Source organism: Equus przewalskii, chromosome 14 (assembly GCF_037783145.1).
Source record: "Equus przewalskii isolate Varuska chromosome 14, EquPr2, whole genome shotgun sequence".
Taxonomy (NCBI): domain Eukaryota; kingdom Metazoa; phylum Chordata; class Mammalia; order Perissodactyla; family Equidae; genus Equus; species Equus przewalskii.
The window spans coordinates 87,968,571-87,987,313 of NC_091844.1; the positions used below are offsets into that span (position 1 = coordinate 87,968,571).

The window sequence follows — 18,743 nt, forward strand, 5'->3', positions numbered from 1 at the left end:
GCTGGACTCTTAACTCATGGCAGGTCAGGGGCCAAGCTGGAGACTGGGACCCATGGACCCAGTTCATACTGATTCCCATGGGTCATTCCAAGTTTTCCACCACTATCTTGTCCTCCCAAACACTTCCCATATCAAAAATGACCCAGCGTCACCTTGGAATGTAAAAAACTGGAAAGAGAATCACTTCCTTCCTAACAACAAGAAAAAGCCATATAATCCACAAAATTATAATCTCCTTGAACTCATCAGCGAGTTGAGATCACAGGGCAACCAACTAGCTTGGAATCTAAGGACAGACAGACTCCTCCAAAGAGACACAAGACCTGAGCACTGGCTTCCTGGGACGGAGCATGGGAGGAAGAGACAGCCAAACAAGGGGATGAGACGATTTCAGCCAAAGGTTTCAGTGAGTGTAGGTGGGCGTGAGAGCGGACAACCAAGGCTGCCTCGAGAAATGGCTGAATCTATGGCAAGGGCAGGGAAATACAAGATGAGCCTGGAGCAACTTGAAGGAACAGAAACAAAGGAAGTTCTTAAAATAACAAAACATGTCAACGGACGTGTCAAAGGAATACAGGAGCCAAGCTGCAAGAATTCTAATGGCCAAAATGGGAACAGTTAGAAAGAAAATAAATCATGTAATATTGGGTTATAACCCAAAGTAGAAAACGACTACACATGAGTCCATAATGATACGAATAAATGGTTGAATAAATAATAAATTGGAGATAAAAAATAAACATTCCTTATAGGAGAATTCCAAAGAACAGATGTACATAGATTACGCTGCCCCTCCTGGAGGTGGTGGCCTGGTTCCACCCTGCCTCCTTTTGGAGGCCAGCCTTCACGATTTGTAGGGAAAGGGATCAGTGATAAGTCTACAGTGGAGAATCCTCAGAAACGATATATTAGCCGAGTAATGAAGGTTAATATTATTAGGGATGTCATGCGGATATCCCCTGATACAATGTTACAAGAAGAGCACTTCACCTCCGTGGCAGTCTTCCCAAAACCCCATAACTCCAGTCTGATCATGAGAAAAACATCACTGGGGGACATTTTATGAGGCCTGCATTTCATGATATCAAAAACAAACAAAGACATTACCAGTAATGAAAACTGCAGAGTAATAGCCCTCTCAGAAACAGACACAAGGATCCTTCACAAAGTATTAACACATTGAACCCAACTATATATAAAGGAAGACAATACGTCATGAACAAGTGGGGTTCATCCCAGGAAGGCAAATTGAGTTCAGCATTTGAAAATCGACCAACTCAATTCAGCATTTCAACAGACTAAACAAGAAAACCACACATTTTCTCAGTAGATGCAGAAAAGCTGTTTGACAAAATTCAGCATCTATTCACGGTAATACTCTCAGTAAACTAGGAATACAAGGTAATTTTCTCAATCTGATAAATGACATCTGCAAAAAAATATGTATATAAATATAAACATATATACATATACACACACAGCCAACCCCTCACTTCATAGTGAAAGTCTGAATGTCTCCCCTTAAGATCAGGAGGAGGGAAGCATGTCTGCCCTCACCACACCTATTCAACATCATACTGCAGGGCCTAGCCAGCGCAAAAAGGTAAGAATGTGAAATAAAGGCATCCTGATAGGGAAGGAAGAAATACTGTTGTCTTGATTCATAGACAATGACTGTCTAAGTAGAAAATGCCAAAGAATCTACAAAAAGCCACTAGAACTAATGAGTTTATCAGGATTTCAAGATACAGATCAACACACAAAAATCAATTGTTTTTCTATGTATTAGTAACAAACAATTGGAAATTAAAATTTTGTGTCATGTATAATAGCTCCTAAACAAAATACTTATGCATAAATCTAACAAAATATGTGCAAGATCAGTATCCTTAATGCTAAAAAAAATTGATTAAAAAATCATAGACCTAAATAAGTGGAAAGATAGACTATATTCATGGTATCTCATACTCAATATTAACACGTAGATTCTCCCCAAATTGATCTGGAGATTAATGTAGTCCTAATCAATCTCACTAGGATTTCTGCAGAAATTGACAAGTTGAGTCTAATATTTATTTAGAAAGGCAAAAGAACTAGAATAGCCAGAAATAATGTTGAAAAGGAAGAATAAAATTGGAGGTCTCACAATGAGAGTTCAAAACTGCAGTAATCAAGAAAGTTCGATATTGGTGGAAGGAAAGAAACACAGATCGATAGAAGAGAATACTGAGTCCAGAAACAACCCAAAACAGATGTGGTCAGGTGGTTATGAAAAATGTGCAAAGAAATGTAATGCAGAAAGGATCGTCTTTTCAACAAATGGGGCAGGAACAATTAGACATCCACATGCAAAAACCAAAAGACGAACCACATTCCTACATTGAACCACATACAAAATTTAACTCAAAATGGGTCCTGGACATAAATGCAAAACATAAAGCCATCAAGTTTCTAGAACAAAGCATAGAGGAAAATCTGTGAGACTTTGATTTGGCATACAATTCTTAGATATGACATGAAAAGCACGATTTATAAAAGAAAAATCGAGAAATTGGACTTCATCAAAATTAAAGACATCCACTCTTCAAAATACAATGTTAAGAAAATGAAAAGAGAAACCACATACTGAGAAAAGATATTTGCAAAACACGTATCTGATAAATCATTTGTATCTAGAAAACATAAAGAACACTCAATAAAAAGAAAGCAAACAAACCAAAAATAAAAATGGAGGCAAATGATTTGAATAGACGTGTCTCCAAAGAAGATGTATAGTAGATGGCAAATAGCACATGAAAAGATGCTCAACACCATTAGTCATCAGGGAAATGCAAAATAAAGTCACAAATGAGGTCAAAGTACAGAACGGCTGGTGAGGCTGCAGATCAACCGAAACTCTCATTCATGGCTGGTGGGATTGCAAAATTGTACAGCTGCTTAGGGAAAGTTTGCCAGTTTCTCTCAAAGTTAAATATGCTTTGATCACATGATTCAGCAATCCCACTCCTATTTACCCAGTCTGTACACGAATGTTCATACCAGTTTTATCAAAATTGCCAAAAACTGGGAACACCCAAATGTCCTTCACTTGATGAATGGATAAACAAGCTGTGATATTCCATAAAATGGAATACTACTCAGCAATTAAAAAGGATGACTAGGTGGTACATACAAGATGGATGAATTCCCTATGTATCACGGCAAGTGAAAGAAAGCAGATTCAAAAGAGCATACACTATCCAATTCCAGCTATATGATATTCTGGAAAAGGCAAAATCTTAGGACAGCAAACAGAGGAGTGGTTGCCAGGTCATAGGGGAGAGGGGAGCAGGGGGAGGTGGTTGACTATGGAGGGACGTGAGGGAATTTGGGGACAATGGATGCGCCACACTTGGTTAAGCTAGTAGTTCCATAATTGTGTGTGTCCCCAAAACTCTCCGAACTCTACACTGAAGAGGGTGCGTTTTATTGTTCGTAAATTATACCTCCATTTTTAAAAAGGAGATAAAATGACCTGAGGAGGGAACAAAGGCATGAAGTGGTAGATCAGGTGATTCTTCCTGCCGATTAGAATTATAAAACTGAAAAAAATATATCACGATTATTAAAATGAGCTCTGGAGGCACTGCAGACACCAGAGGAAGGCAGAAACGGAAGAGGGTTTATTGCTTACTGACTGCTGTGGTCTCCCACTCTGCCCCCTCTGGCCTGAGGGTGCTCCTCACCGCCCGCTGCTCTGGCTGTGGAAAATCACAGCCTTCCTGCCCAGGTTGGCAGGTGACCACTCAGAGCAGCTGAGCACCTGGAAATTTGAGGCGGAAATTTGGGAAGTGAGAAAGTTGGAGAAGGGCTGAGATCCAATGTCTGATTGGAAAGCCTGCCCAGCTCTCTCCTGCACCCCTCACTGTGCATTTGTGTACATTTGCCAAAACGCCTCAAATTCCAATGCGTGTAAATTATACCTCAATAATGCTGTTATAAACAAATCAGCTGAGCCAGCCCTGACGGCCTAGTGGTTACAGCTGGGTGCTCTCACCGCTTCAGCAGCCCCGGTTCAGTTCCTGGTCGCAGAACCACACCACTTGTCTGTCAAAAGTGATGCTGTGGTGGTAACTCACATAGAAAAACTAGGACTTACAACTAGAATATACAACTATGTGCTGGAGCTTTGGGAAGGGGAAAAAAAAAACAAAAAGCAAAAAACACAAACAAACAAAAAAAGAGACCAACTATGAACGGAGGAAACTGTGGTCAACACTGAAAAAAAAATTTCTTTTGAAGAAAAAACATGCCAGCACAGTCCCTCTGGAGGCAGCCTAGTGGACAGTGTCCGGCCTTGGTAAGCCACGCCTGTGAGAAGCTGCCCAGGACAATCATCCTCACAATGAGAGAAAGAGCAGCGGGACACGAGAACTCACGGGGGCTCTGCAGCAACACCTCATTTATCTGAAATCTACATGCCTCAACATCACCTGCCCAGAAAATAGCTAAAAGCAAAAAAGAAACCAAAAAATATGTCACAAATATGCATGTTGAGTTTACACACTTTGTCGACAGGAAAGTCTGCAATATCTCGCTCAAGCCTGTGTGCACAGTCTCAGTTCTCTGTCTCCTCCTGCCACCATGCATTAGAGGAGGAGGGAAGCTGCTGGGCTCCTGAGTCCCGCAGTGAGAGAAGACAGCAATAACCCCACAAAGCAAGCGGGAGAATTCCCAAAGCGCAGGGAGTGGAGCCCCTCTGCAAAGGGACAAAAGCCTGCAGACCTCAGGCATCTTCGAAAACATCAGAAAACACAGCAAAGAGATTTGCTGTGTGCAAAATGATGACCGATGCATCAGGAGACAGGTTTAAAAAAGTGAAGAAATTGTGGCTTATCCTCAGAGGCATCAGATATATGGAAATTCACTTTTTGCAAAACTCATCACAGCTCAAAAATGAGGGATAAATGAAGTATTGCTGTATTGGCATTTTATCAAGCCATTCTCACTAAAACCGTTCAATCTGGCGTGCAGCATCATTGAACTTGTGTGTGAGCAATCTGCGAGTCCTACCACCATCTCTAAGATTAAACACTAAAAATTTATTTGCAAAAACCTAGTCACTTCCTTTAAAATGGCATAAAATACTTTTTACGACATTTCACAGAAGCAGTGGACTGGAAACACAGACATGAAACGACATTCGTTTTTGCCACGTTTCAGGGCCCCCTAGCAGCTGATACAAGGCGACACTAATAAAGCAGCCCTTTTGACTTTACTTCCATTTACCACTGAAGAAACAGGTTCTCCAAAAACGCCCACCTCAGTCACTACATGGAGATGACAGAATGGAGATACTGGGTTTTTCTTCATATCCATTCCTACTCACGTCTGATACTTTCTCCACCGTGAGGGAGCTGACTCATCCTAGCCAATATGAGAAAAACTCAGGTAGACCCTGCTCCCAGAACATCAGTGGCACCTCACCAAGGCTCATCGTGGATTCTCTCATCCTATTTACACCCTTCCTGCATTAACCTGCCCATAACTTCCACTCTCCCTCACTGAAATGCATTCCAAGAGTGAGCAGAGAGAACAAAAGGTGTATGCCCTGTTAGCAGCTCTGTGCATGGTTTCTGGGGGTTGGAGTAGGGACGTTTCACGTAGAGGAGGGTATTTTGGGATCTCCTTGATTTTCAGTTACCCATGTTATCGATAAGGGAAAAAAATAGATATAAGTTAACCCTACACATCAGTGATTGCATTCACCCCTACTTTAGTTTATATTTCCAAGTTTTAAATAACAGCTTAGACTTGTCAAAATTGACCTAGAAATGAAATGTCACTAACAATTCAACAGAAGGTAGACTTTTCCTCAATCTACATTGCAATTCTCTATGAGACCAGAATGGGGGTAAAACATGATAGCATTAAAATTCTCACTGTAAGGACTTCTTCACTTATGGGTGCAGCCCAGGCAGAAGTACTTTGGAATTATGTTAAGACCGTTTCTTAAAATGTCCATTGTAACAACTAATTTGATTTTAAAATCTAAATCCTGAATTTTGATATCAATATTAACTACTGGAAAAATGACAGAATTTCAGTAAATATTGATGATAATGTAATAATTATGACCTCTTGGGAAAATCAAGCACAAGCGCAATAAGAAAATGCTTCTAAAAAATATATCTGCTCCTACTCAGTCCTTCCTTCATGGATTTACCATCATCCTTAAAGCAGAGTTTTTAAAAATCAGAAACCAAGAAAACAAAAGCAGTAAATAAAACAAGGACAACACATGAAGTAGAATACAAAATAGTTCTTCAGTATATTAGGCACAAAGGAGGAAATTCTAAAAAGGGAGGAAATTTTCAATTGCAGAGACTGAAAACAAATTTTGATCCCTGTTTTAAATATCTATTTCCCGGAAATATCAATTATTAGCCAATAACCAATTGCCTTTTGAGCAGCTCCTATGTGCCCAGGGCTCTGCCGGCCACAGGTACCAGCTGCCAGGGAAATGCAAGGTGTGGTCTTCATGCTCAAGGAATTCACAGTTACACTGAGGCATTGATCGCCAAATGCACAATGCATGCCCAAGGAGACAGCAGACAGCTAAGTAGACAATTGTGTTAGTGCAGAGTAAGTTTTGCCAGATTTCAGAAACCACCAAAGTCTGGAGTGGTCAAGGGTGGTTTCAGCAGCTGTCGGACTCAGATAGGGTCAATAATGATTTTGAAAGGAACAGTGACACAATTAAAGAGGCAAATGTTGGGGGGTGGGAAGAGAGTCAGGAGAGCAGTGCGAGCCCAGGAGTTGACCAAGGTCGCCCAGTGCGGAGAGGGAGAGGTAGAGGGAGGACTCAGAACACGGGAAAGAAGCACTGGCTGACCCCTCACCGGCTCACCGAATGGAAATAGGGTGTGAGGCAAAGGGGAGAGTGACAGATAGGACACTATCTCTTCAGGCCTGGAAGACAAGAAGAACAAAGGTGCCACTGCAGAGATTAGAACGAACTTGTGTTTAGGACATGGCTTACTTGAGAGGAAGTAGCCTGTCTAAATGGAAATGAAGCGCTCATAAAAATCATGAGGTGTAGACTCTACGTGCTCTGGAAGGTCTGGAAGAACAGAAGTCATTAGAGATCCCACTAAAGACAAGGACTGAAATGGCATCTGGAAACAAGTGGGACAAGAGTGGGAGGTCAACACAATAGAGGCAACCTTCAGAGTCATCAGGGTAAACTTCCCTATGAAGACAAGCAATAGGAGGGAGAACCAGGAGGCAAGACAAACTGTGAGGTCTCTGCGTCAAGGTGGGGCCAAGAGAGAGACATCAGGAGGCTCATAAGAACCAGAGAGCGTCCACGGAATAGAGGAGTTTTATGACCATGAGGTTGACAGGCAGTGTCCGAAAAATATCCCAAAGATTTCGAGGATAGGGCAGCTGAAGAAATGATCACTGAGTTTAACCATTACATGTGAATGGTTACGAGAGAGAAGCAACACTAGAATCAGGGGTTGGCCATATCTCAAGGGGTTTAAGGAGACAACAGAGAGGGAGAAAGTGGGATTGCTGCATATCGGTGCTGGGCGTGGAAAACCTGACATGAAAAGCAACTGCAGCAACTCTCACCTGGAACTAATCCCAAAGCAAGTGGCAGTAAACATTCTAGGTTAACAAGGGACTACAGGCGAGGTAAGAAGGTGGCAGCCACATGTGCTGGAAGGGCCAGGAACAACTGCTCAAAGTTGACACTTCTGCCTCCCGGAGAACAGAACAAACGTCCCAAGAAAGAGGGAACATCAAAGATAGTGACGAGGCAGGAAGCGGATAGAAGCCCATGGACCTTTGGGAGCTGAGGAACCAAGACATCTTAGGGAGAAAGGGGAAGTTCTCTTCCTCTGGGGCTTGAAGCAGTCTGACTAAAGGTAACACCACCTGGAATGCTGAGCAACAGTGCATCCTAGACGCTTCTCTTCTTGATTTCTGGTTCATGACCATTAAGAAATGTGTTCTATCTTCTAATACTTTTTATTTCTCTGTCAAAGAATAACAATAGTGAATGATTACTGAGCTCTTACAATGTGCCAGCACAGTTCGTGATCAACTTATTTACCCCTCCCAGTAACCCTACAGGGTCCCATCACCCACATGGTAGAAATGGGACAGCCACGGCCTGGGACAGGTTACGTGACTTGGTCAAGATCACACAGCTAGAGAGGGGCATAGCCTGCTTTGACCTCTACTCTACAATCTCTCCGTTCACAAGCTGGTTCTCCAGAACATAAACAAGTACCCGAGGAACGCCTACTTACACGAGTCCAGTACCACACGGGCATCACCTGCAGACAAGGAACTGTTATGTACTTTGAACACATACACCATCACCACCCCCTGTCTAATGCATTGGTTCCCAGAAGGTGGTCTGTGGATCCCTGGGGGTCTATAGAACCTTCCAAGAGGTTGGTGAGGTCAAAACTGTGTTCACCATAAAACCAAGATTTGCTCACTTCTCTCACTATGTGACATTTGCACAAATGGTGTAAAAACAACAGTGGGTAAAACTGCCACTGCCCAAGTGAGGATTAAGGCTGTGACACCAAAGCACACTTGTCACCATTCTATTCCTCACTATGATGCACTTGCAGTTTTGCAAAAAATGACCATGTCACTTAAAATGTCCTTGATCAGGGGCCGGTCCTATGGTCTAGTGGTTGGGTTTGGCACACTCTACTTCGGTGGCCCAGGTTCACAGGTTCAGACCCCAGGCACAGACCCACACCACTTGTCAGCCAGGCTGTGTTGGCAACCGACATATAAAATAGAGGAAGATTGGCACAGATGTTAGCACAGGGTGAATCTTCCTCAAGGAAAAAGAGGAAGATTGGCAACAGATGTTAGGTCAGAGCCAATCTTCCTCAGCAAAGAAAAAAAAAATGTACTTGATGAAGGAATAGAAATTATTAATTTTATTAAATATTGACCTAGAGTAGGTCTTTTTAATATTCTGTGTAAGGAAATGAGAAGTACACCTAAAACTTTTCACTGCACATCACAGTACCACCATCATCTCAAGAAATGGCACTCATGATTGTTTGAGGTGCATGCTAAACTAGCCACTTGCTTCATGGAATGCCATTTTACTTGAAGGATGAATAACAGACAGAGTGTAGTTATTCGGTGATTGGTATTGGGAAGGTACTTTCTTGGACAAAATGAGGCACTTCAGTGACAACAAGTGACAAAGTTTGGGTCGAAGAACAAAATTTGAGCTTCAAAAAAACTAGAGTCTACAAAACATGTACATGTGTTGGATAACTTCCCAACACTAAAAGTCTTTTCTAAAGATATTCCTGGAAATATTAATGCACATGATTTTTTTTTAAACAATGTATAATTAAATGTGTCAACATTTGCATAACTCACTGAACCAATAATTAAATGTGTCAACATTTGCATAACTCACTGAACCAATATTTTCCAAATGACCACTGCATCATGTGGCAAAATCATGGATGGGTAAAACTCCATCCAAAGTGCAAGATATAACAATGGATTCTAACGTAATAAAAGATTAAAGTTCACCAATATGGTTTCTGATTCCAAATTGCAACTACCCTTTAAGAAACTATCACTTGTCAAGTTTTGGTGTAGTATCAAAGAATATTCACAATTATCTGAAAGTCCTATTAAAACATTCCTCTCTTTTGGAAGTACATATCTATGTGAGGCTGGATTTTCTTTACCTACTTCAATCACAATATCCTATAGCAACAAACTGAGGCAAAAAGCAGATATGAAATCCAGCTGTCTTCCATTCAGCCAGATGACCAAAGAGATCCACTAAAATGTAAAGCAGTGCCAGTCTACACCGATTTCCTTTTTGTTTTGGAAAATATAGTTACTTTTCATGAAAAATATGTCAGTTATAATGACATATATTTTATTTGTTAGTTATTTTTAAATGAATCGATAAATAAGTGGTTTTAAATTTCTCAGTCATAGTTCCTACTACAGTAACTACTGATAGATTGAACCCACCTAAACAAAAGCTCTTTGGGGTCCTCAACATTATTTCCGAGTCTAAAGGGGTCTGAGAATAATAATTTTGAGGACCACTGCTCTAAAGTATTTACCAAAATTTGATGGAGCACCACGGAATTCACATCGCATATCATCAACACTAGATGCCTATGACCCAGTTCTACTGGTGGTACCACGAGCCTCTTACCACTCTCGTTTGTACTTCAAACCCCCAAGGCCTAAAACAAATGCAGCCCCAGCCTCCAAGCTCACCACTTGCAGGGAGAATTTCTGAACTAGGATTTTCTTCTTTTCATTAGAAAAGAGAAGTCACTCACTTCACCTATTTAGGTAGCTTTTTATTACTTTAATTTTTAAAACCTGATTTTTTTATTTTTAATTGCATATTTTCATACTTAGAAGAATAGAGCTTTGCATTAAAAATGTGGTCTTAACCCCCCCTCCCCTTAACCCAGCCTCACCCTCCCCACGCCCACGGCTTTTCTGCAGGACTCAGGAGAGCCGGAGGTGGTGAATCAGACAGCAAAGTCCGCATCTCACCGCGTCTCACTGTGTCTGAACCTTGCGCAGAGACCTGTATACCTGAACGGCACTGAACGAAGAGCACACACTCGCTGGGGATTCGGAATCGGTTGACGACATTTCTATTGTAATAGGGAAATATGTAAAGAATTTTAAATTACAGTATTGAGAGAAGTAAAGAGATGTTTCCATTTCCTCCTCAGTAATTTGAAAGGATTGGAGAAGAATTATTTCCAGGGGTGCTTCTGGCTCAGAGTTTTGAGATCCCATAGACCCAGTATAGTCCATGGATGGACTGCCCAGGCAGGGAACCAGCTCTGGGCTAAAGCAGACTTATTTCTCTGTTGCAGGTGCGTACGCTTTGTGACACGTTTGGGCAGTAGTGAAAAGGAATGTTGAGAGAATGTCGCACAGACTTCCAATGCAGAGAATGGAACTGAAGAACATTTAGGAGCATTTTACTCCACTCCAACTATAAATATGTTTACTAAAATTCATTCACATTCTGTGCCTACGATATTTGCCAATTTGTAAAATGTATTCTCAGATGTATTTCAATGTAAGGTGGTAAATTTGCTTTTTGATATATTACAACTTCAAAAAGAGCCTGTCTTCCCCTACTCATTCTATTTATAAGCAGAAAAAAACGTAAATTTTATTTATAGAACTCTTTTTTGCACTGTCATGGATTTCCCTCCTTCCAATATCGTTATAGAGAAACCCTGAAGACGAATAAAGAAGAAACAAACGCCTGACTTGAACTGATTATGGCCCCATGGACGGCATCTCCAGCAGTCTGCACAGCAACCTCAGCTCTGAGGTACAACAACCCCGCTATTTCTCACTTGGCTTTCTCTTGGGGAATGCTGCCAGCTTCGCAGAAGATACGTAGAATCAAGAAAAAAGGCTCCTGAACAATCTCATCTGTGGATTCAAAGAGCCCACAGACCTTCCAGCCCCCTCCTCTTCACGTTTCTGATTTTCTTTCCTCTAAACCACTCATGGGAGAAGATACTTGTTTCCCCAAAATATGGCTGTCAATTTAGGGTAACTAAGCCATAAATTCACCTGAAAGTACCCAGAGTGCAGTGTATACCAGTTTCTTATTAAGCCTTCCCAGAAATGAACATTTTAAAATGTTACTGTTTTTGCCCCAAAATTCTATTTCTGGCCCTGTCCATGTTACACACACCTACAGTCCAGCTGGTTTGGTGCCTTACAAAAACACTGCACACTGACCACATGTTCTTACAATCAAAAATAACCCATGTTTGAAAAGTTACAGATAGCATCTCTATAACTCACATGGAAAACCAAGTAAATAGGAATAAATACATATAAATATGAATAAAATGTTTCCCTTTTGTGACTGCAATGGTCTGTGCCTTATGTGGTCATATTTTAAGAAAAATCTGTCCACCCGCGGCCAACAGAGGTGTGATAAGATGACCACTCATGGAGAACAGAAATAGATTATGATGCACCATATTCCAGGGCTAGACTCACAGCTGAGTGCACCACTTTGACAAACTGAAAAGGACCGTTTCTTGTTTCCCAGTGTCCCATTCCTGCTACTTAGGCATTACAAGCTGGGCATAAAGTTCTACAAAATTCTTTACTCTCACCCCTTGGAAGGTATCTCTGATAACACTTTTAGCTAAGAGTTGCTCACAGCAAAATCTCATTGCTATACTTTGCCTCTGTCCTGGCAGACAGTCCAAAGTTAGAGTTTTGTTCATCTGTTTAAAATAAATTTCTGTAGCAGATAATATTGTGGACAACTAGCGAAAGAAAAAAAAAAACTAATAAATGAATGGCCAAATGCAAGCTGATGAGGAGCAGAGCGTCTTCCTGAGCATCTGGCTTAAATCTACCTCCTTTCCCTTTCACAAAGTCAAGGTCAACAAATAAACATGGAGCCCATCAGAGAGACAGAGAGAGCCCAGTGGCAGCATGTAAGACACGCTGCCTTGATAGGCCCTCTGCCCAGTGGCAGCAGCTCAGAGAGGAGGCTGGTCTGCAGGAAGAGAGGCAGAGCCTGCAGCATGGACTTGGAATGGAGCCCAGAGCGCTGCAAACACAGGGCTGGGAGACGGGCGAGGATGGGAGGAGAATCAGGGGCCACGGGAGAACAGGAGCAGGGAGGGCATTTTGAGTCCCCAGCCTAGAAACCAGGAGCAAAGATGCAGAAGCTTCCGAGATGGAAGGTGTGATGGTGGAAACTGGCCCGCACTTGCTGATCTTGTTTTCTAGCATTATTGAGATATGATTGAAAAATAAAAATTGTACACATTTAGGTGGTACAACATCACGTTTTTTGAGGCGTACAACATGATGATTTAACATACGTATGCATTGTGAAATGATTACCACAACCAAGTTAATTAACACATCATCACCTCACAGTCACTTGTTTTGTGCGTGTGGTGGGAACACTTCAGATGGACTCTCTTAGCAAATGTCCGGTATACAACACAGTGTTATTAACCGTGCATTAGATCCCCAGCTCTCACTCATCTTAGAGTTCATTGATCTTTTTCACTTGCTACTTCTCCAAACTAGACTGGAGCCTCTTCCTTCAGGTCCCTAATCACGATTTCTAAAATTGTCATGAATACAACAAAACTGTTTCAATGGAGCCCATCATATGAAAAGACGGGTTGGTTCATTCCACGTCTGTTCTATTATAAAATATCAAAAGAGCATTACACAGAATATGTATCTGCAATTGTATTGAAGATAAAGCATCCTTTTTATTTTAAAGTGAAAATTCCTCTTTTGACTCCAGATGAATCTCCTACATATAGAGGAATCCAAGCTTTCTTTTTCTAGAACTGTATAATTCGCCAAAAATTTCATAATACTTAATATTTAATATCCCACTTAGCATTATTGATGATTGACACTTAGCTTTTGAGACTCCAGTGTTGATCAATATGAACCTTGTCTCTTAGGGAAGCAATTAAATACTTAGCTGTAGTGACAGAATGGTATCAAGATAGTAAAGAGAAAAGAATGGTAAAGATCCTGGGCCAGCGACGAATTTCAAAAATCAATTAAAGAATCGACGGCATTTTCATTTTGTCATAAAAATCCTGAGTTAGAGACAATGCTAGATCAAAAACTCCCTGGTTTTATTGGCCTTTCTGGCAGTGTTAATTAAATGAAAACCCTCTGCTGATTGACTGATAAAGCACACAACAAGAGTAAATCACTGCTGTGGATTTGCGTGTGCATTTCATTTCAGCAAGACATTTAGATGGTGTTTTCATCAGTAGCTGCCAGCGATGGACAATGCCTTGTGTTCTGAGCCTCGTATTTATTAGCATGGTAAATCAATTAAATATGGTTTATGTCAATTGATATAAACCACTACTTTGATTACTTTAAAAAAGGTTTCACTGTTTTATCACTCACCTTACACCTGATAACATATCAACTACTCATTTTTCTTACCAAATCTCCTCTGGCAGACCACTTGAAGCTGAAGTGCACGTTATGGGACGTGCCCATTTCTTTCAAAACCTCTCATCCTGTAAGATTTCGATCCTCAATGAATTTCTAAGCACAATATGATTTAGGGTGGAGTCATAAAGACAAGAAAACTAAAAAACAAAGTAGAACATGGCTCTCTTTTTTAGAGAAAATAAGAACACGACATTTATCAATGATAGGTAACTCCTGTTCTGTAACTATTGTACCAAAATTACCCACAGTGCTCTACTTTGTTTTTCAATTCTTTATTATGACTCCCCTAAAGTCACATTGTGTTTTGAAATTTCTAGTTTTTCAACAACAGGAAACACTGGAGACTAAAGCTCTGAGAGGACCAGATCTCTCTTTCTTATGCCAAAGTCTAGTCCTAGAACATTCAGGTTTGTTCACGTAAGAATTTTTTGAACAGGTCATGCTCCTTGGCAGGGAAGGAAGAGGAGGAGACCATGAGCAGAAACGGCCCTTACAGATGGAGCTGACCATTTTAACAGGAAAAAATGAACAGAAGGCATTCAGTAGAGAGTTGCTGAAGACTTGAAAGCTCATACAAAATAATGGGTGGGATAATTAGAAAAAACGATGTGATTAAAATACCATGCATAATTGCTGGAAGAGAGCATCTTGACCAGAATGGGTAATTGAAAAGTTTCCTGGAAGAGGTGATTCGTGAACCAATTGGAGATATGGCATTAGAAAAAGACGGAAAGATCAATGGGGCCAGAAATGTAAACTTTGAAGTCAAGTAAGAGTGAGAACTGGCGCCATGCTGGAAGGCATTTCTTCAAGAGGGGCATGGGACCAGCCCTCCAGGTCCTAGGAAGCGTGGAAATCAGGGAGGAAAACAACCACTCCATACCACATGGAGTTGCACACATCTGCACAGCTGGCCAGGCATCGTCTGACAATACACCTGCCAATTTTTCTCACCTAGGCACTGTTGCTTCTGGTCCAAGAGCCCAGTGCTATTTACAGAACTTTCTTGGGCAAGAAGATGAAACTGTGAACTCCACTTTGTTGTACAGAAGATACAAGCCTTGCCACTAAAAGGATGTCTTCCATTAATTCTAGCCTAGGGCAAATAACCTGAGACAAAATGATTCTCAATTCTTCGCTGCCAATCAGAGAGCAGAGAGCCGATTTGCAATTTATGCTGATGCTCTGCATGTTCTGCTTTACAGACATCAAGATTTTACCGGAACAAGTGACACCCAAATACAATTTTTTTAAGTTTACATGTATCTCAAGGAATAAATTTAATAACAGACATGAGTTCTTCATGTGTTGCTTGGTAATTTTTCTCTCCTGGCTTTCCAATGGGCTAAAATATAAATGCTTCAAAGGCAGACAAAATCTCCTATTTTTCTGTCACACTGACGGCATCTAATGCATGATGCTCCACAGGGTTTGAGGTGTGGTCCCATGTTGACCTCAACATGCATTTGAAGGGACTTTGCCTTCATCTAATCATACATGACATTGTCATAAAACATACAAAACGTACCTCTAAAATGTGATAAACCATTTCATGAGTTGAAGAATATAAATGCTAAAAATCTTATTTAAAATACTTTTTTTTACTCATGGCACACTTATTAGTAATCAAATTATACTTAATTTTTTAAGCCTTTGGGGAAAAATGTCACAATCATCATTTCTTCTTCTTATACACTTGGTACCTGAAACTTGTCACTGTGGCAACCTGCCTTGATACCTATAAATCAGAAGTGATGCATGTGTTCATATTACATAATGCAAAATAAAACAAAACCACCAAAGTGCACAGCCCAGGTATTCCGAACGTTCTTTGTTAGTGCCCTGTCTCAGAGAGTTATCATCAGTCTGATATGGGATGGAGGAAGACTAATTCAACATCTAGCTTCATGATTTAAATTTTAGTTTACATTTTTAAATGTATTCCTGGATAAATTATTCCATCTGTTTCCTTTTTTTAAGTCTCTCAATTTTTCACCACAATCACAAAAAATTTACCCAATGAGAAATCAAATTGAATATTTATTTCAGTAAAAGAGAAACAAAACTGTCTTTTTTAATCCTGGCACAAGATGAAATGGTCAGAACAGATGTCATGCAAGAAGCAAAACTTCCAGTTGCTCTGGAAGAATTCCACATAAGCACATGATGCATATTTTTTTTGTTGGTTGTTTTCCTCCAAATGTGAATGGCAGCTCTGCTCAAAAAGTTTTAAATCTATTTCAAATAAACAAAATCAGCATTCTGAAGTATATTGAGAAAAAACTTAGAATATTGAAAAATCCTAAAAATTGATTCATAGTATTTGTTAAAACAGATTTTTTTAATTATCTGTAAAGTGAGAACCTCTTTAATATGCTACAGGAAAAAGCAAATGGAAAATGGAAAACAGCTTTTAAGAATATACACAAAAGTGAAAATAGATTCTAAACAAAGGAATTCAGTGTTTTTACTTTGTTTTCTTATCTGTATTTGCTAGTAATTCTACAATAAATATGAATCATTTATAATTTGATAAAGTATTCTTAATTTTAAAATGTGAGATGTCATAGAAGAAAATTCAACTTAAAAATGCAATTAATGCCAACTGTGAGTAAGAGATTGTGTGTGCCTGATACTGAGAAAAGTGAAAATATAAACAAAATCAAATTCCTACTTCCAAGGACTTTAAACCTCTGGTAGGAATCATGATTAGACTGGAGAATAACAGTAATAACAGTAGCTATGATTTACTCGCAGCCCACTATATAAGGTGCCTTATGCATATTGCTAATCTTTATACTGACCCCACAAGTTGGAAATTATCCCAGTTTTACACATAAGGAAACTGGCTCAGAGAAGTGACAATGCTTTCACAGACACAGTTTCCATACGTCCAAAGTTTTCACTCTTCATTCCACCACGTTTGGTAAAACATTGTGATTAAAAGGGCAAGTGGCACATACGCCAAGCAAACAATAAATTTTCCAAAGAATTCTGGACACTAGAACCCGAGTGGATGTTATTTAAGCTTGCAGGGACATCCCCACGAACACTCATTCTTGTTTTTCCAGCAAAGTGCAGATAGGTTGGTTCTCGAGAGTTCCAGAGGGTGGAGTGCCAGATCACAAAATTGATTACACTGATTTTAACAAGAGAGTTAAGAGTGGGAACAACCAAGCATATAATTTCCAACTGAGGAACACACACTTTCAGTCAAATAATGCAAACACAATTTAAACATAGATGTGCTATACTTTTCAAGAACTTTCAAATCCATTGTCTCGATTGATACTTGCAAAGTAGATAAACCTATAAACATGTAAAATAACTGTCGCTTGAATTAATGAAGCACAGAGAGGTAAGGTTACTTAACAAAGGACACCTAGCAAGTTAAAGGAAGAACCAGAACTGGAATTCAGAGGTCTTCTACATAGCTGCACGTTAGAAATATGTGCACAAACACAATGGTAGCTCACGTGCATGCCCTCTCCCCAATACTATCGGCATTCTTTTACAATTCAGTTATTTCTAAAAACATAAACAAAAATCGTAACATTGAGCATATTTTATATATATTAGCGCTAATCCTGGAGGTCGATTTTGTTATGAATAAACCATCGAACAAACTTCAAATGGCGTGGGGCACTAAGGCTCTGAGATTTTAAGGGGTCTTCCCAAGGTCACACACGTGAGTGATGGATGGAGCATTCAACTCTAGGTTGATCTCACGTCAAATCCCAAGTGGTTTCCACAAGCTGGCTTGGATTAGGCCACCTTCCCAAATATTAGTATTTATGGCCCAAGTTTCTTATGGAGCGATGAGGTGTACAAGTGAACTAAGGAATAAACAAATAAAATCTTACGTACTCAGACAAAAATCAGAATGGTCACTTAATCATTGAACAAATAACAGTGAGACTGTAATTCCACTTAGGACAAAGCTACTGCTTTCAAGGAGATGGACATATCCTTGCCTGCCACATGAGGCCAGCTGCCCAGCCAGAGCCTCGCCTTCCCAGGGCTGTAGGCCTTGTGGCTATGGAGGAGTCCATCCTCCTTCCAGGACTTCACCAGGTTGACACATTCATCCTTAGCCTAATGGCCAGGGTCTGAAGGTGTAGGTTTGATGACTGCCCAGAAAACCCAAGTGAGTGCCTCCAGGTGCCCGTGTGCAGATAACTCCTGGAGGGCATCACCAATTCATGATCCTAAAGGGGTCTTCATTCTCCTGTTTTTCATGTGCCTTCACAGTGGATCCATCCACCTATTTGGAATGCCTTAATGAAGTCTCTTTTCCTCTGAGTTTGTTTTCTATCTCCAGGAACAGAGCTACAGGATATGATGGAGGCATAGAAACTGTATTTCTAAAAAGCACCTGACAAGATTTTGAAATCCACTGATTATCTTGTTAGGTCTGTCTTCGGAATAGGAAACACAAAACTACAGAATTTGTTGATACAAACCTTTCCTTCATTGTCTTCATAAAGCCTTTCATCTTCTTTTTCCTATTATTAAAAAAATAAATATAGTAATCAACTATCTGCAAGAAGGACACTGTCACATAAATCCTTCATCTTCCGCAGCTCCTCTCACTTCCTGGGCTGGGTCAATCTTTCTTGTTACACATAGCACTCAGGAGTTCCCCTTCGAGCCTTCGCGCCCTCCCCAGCTCCATCTCTGTGTCCCACTTCTTCCTACTCCCCTTCCGCTTTGTCGCGCGCTAC

The 18,743-nt window shown here is 40.4% G+C and overlaps 1 protein-coding gene across 10 annotated transcripts in view; it reads right to left on the bottom strand.

The window, feature by feature from the left end:
• The window catches only part of DCDC2C (doublecortin domain containing 2C), a 106,203-nt gene that overhangs the window by 17,450 nt on the left and 70,010 nt on the right, over positions 1-18,743 (bottom strand). For 5 of the 10 annotated variants that reach the window (XR_011525836.1, XR_011525837.1, XR_011525832.1 and 2 more), the window contains exon 10: positions 18,483-18,524. The exons of 4 other annotated variants lie outside the window; for them this stretch is intronic. Coding sequence is in view for 2 of the 6 variants with exons in the window: in XM_070571773.1 (XP_070427874.1) it covers positions 18,483-18,524 (42 nt within the window). In the remaining 4 variants the exon portion in view is untranslated. Of the gene's footprint in view, positions 1-16,046; positions 16,255-18,482; positions 18,525-18,743 lie in introns of those variants that run through there. One more of the 10 variants, XM_070571775.1, reaches the window with a different exon arrangement.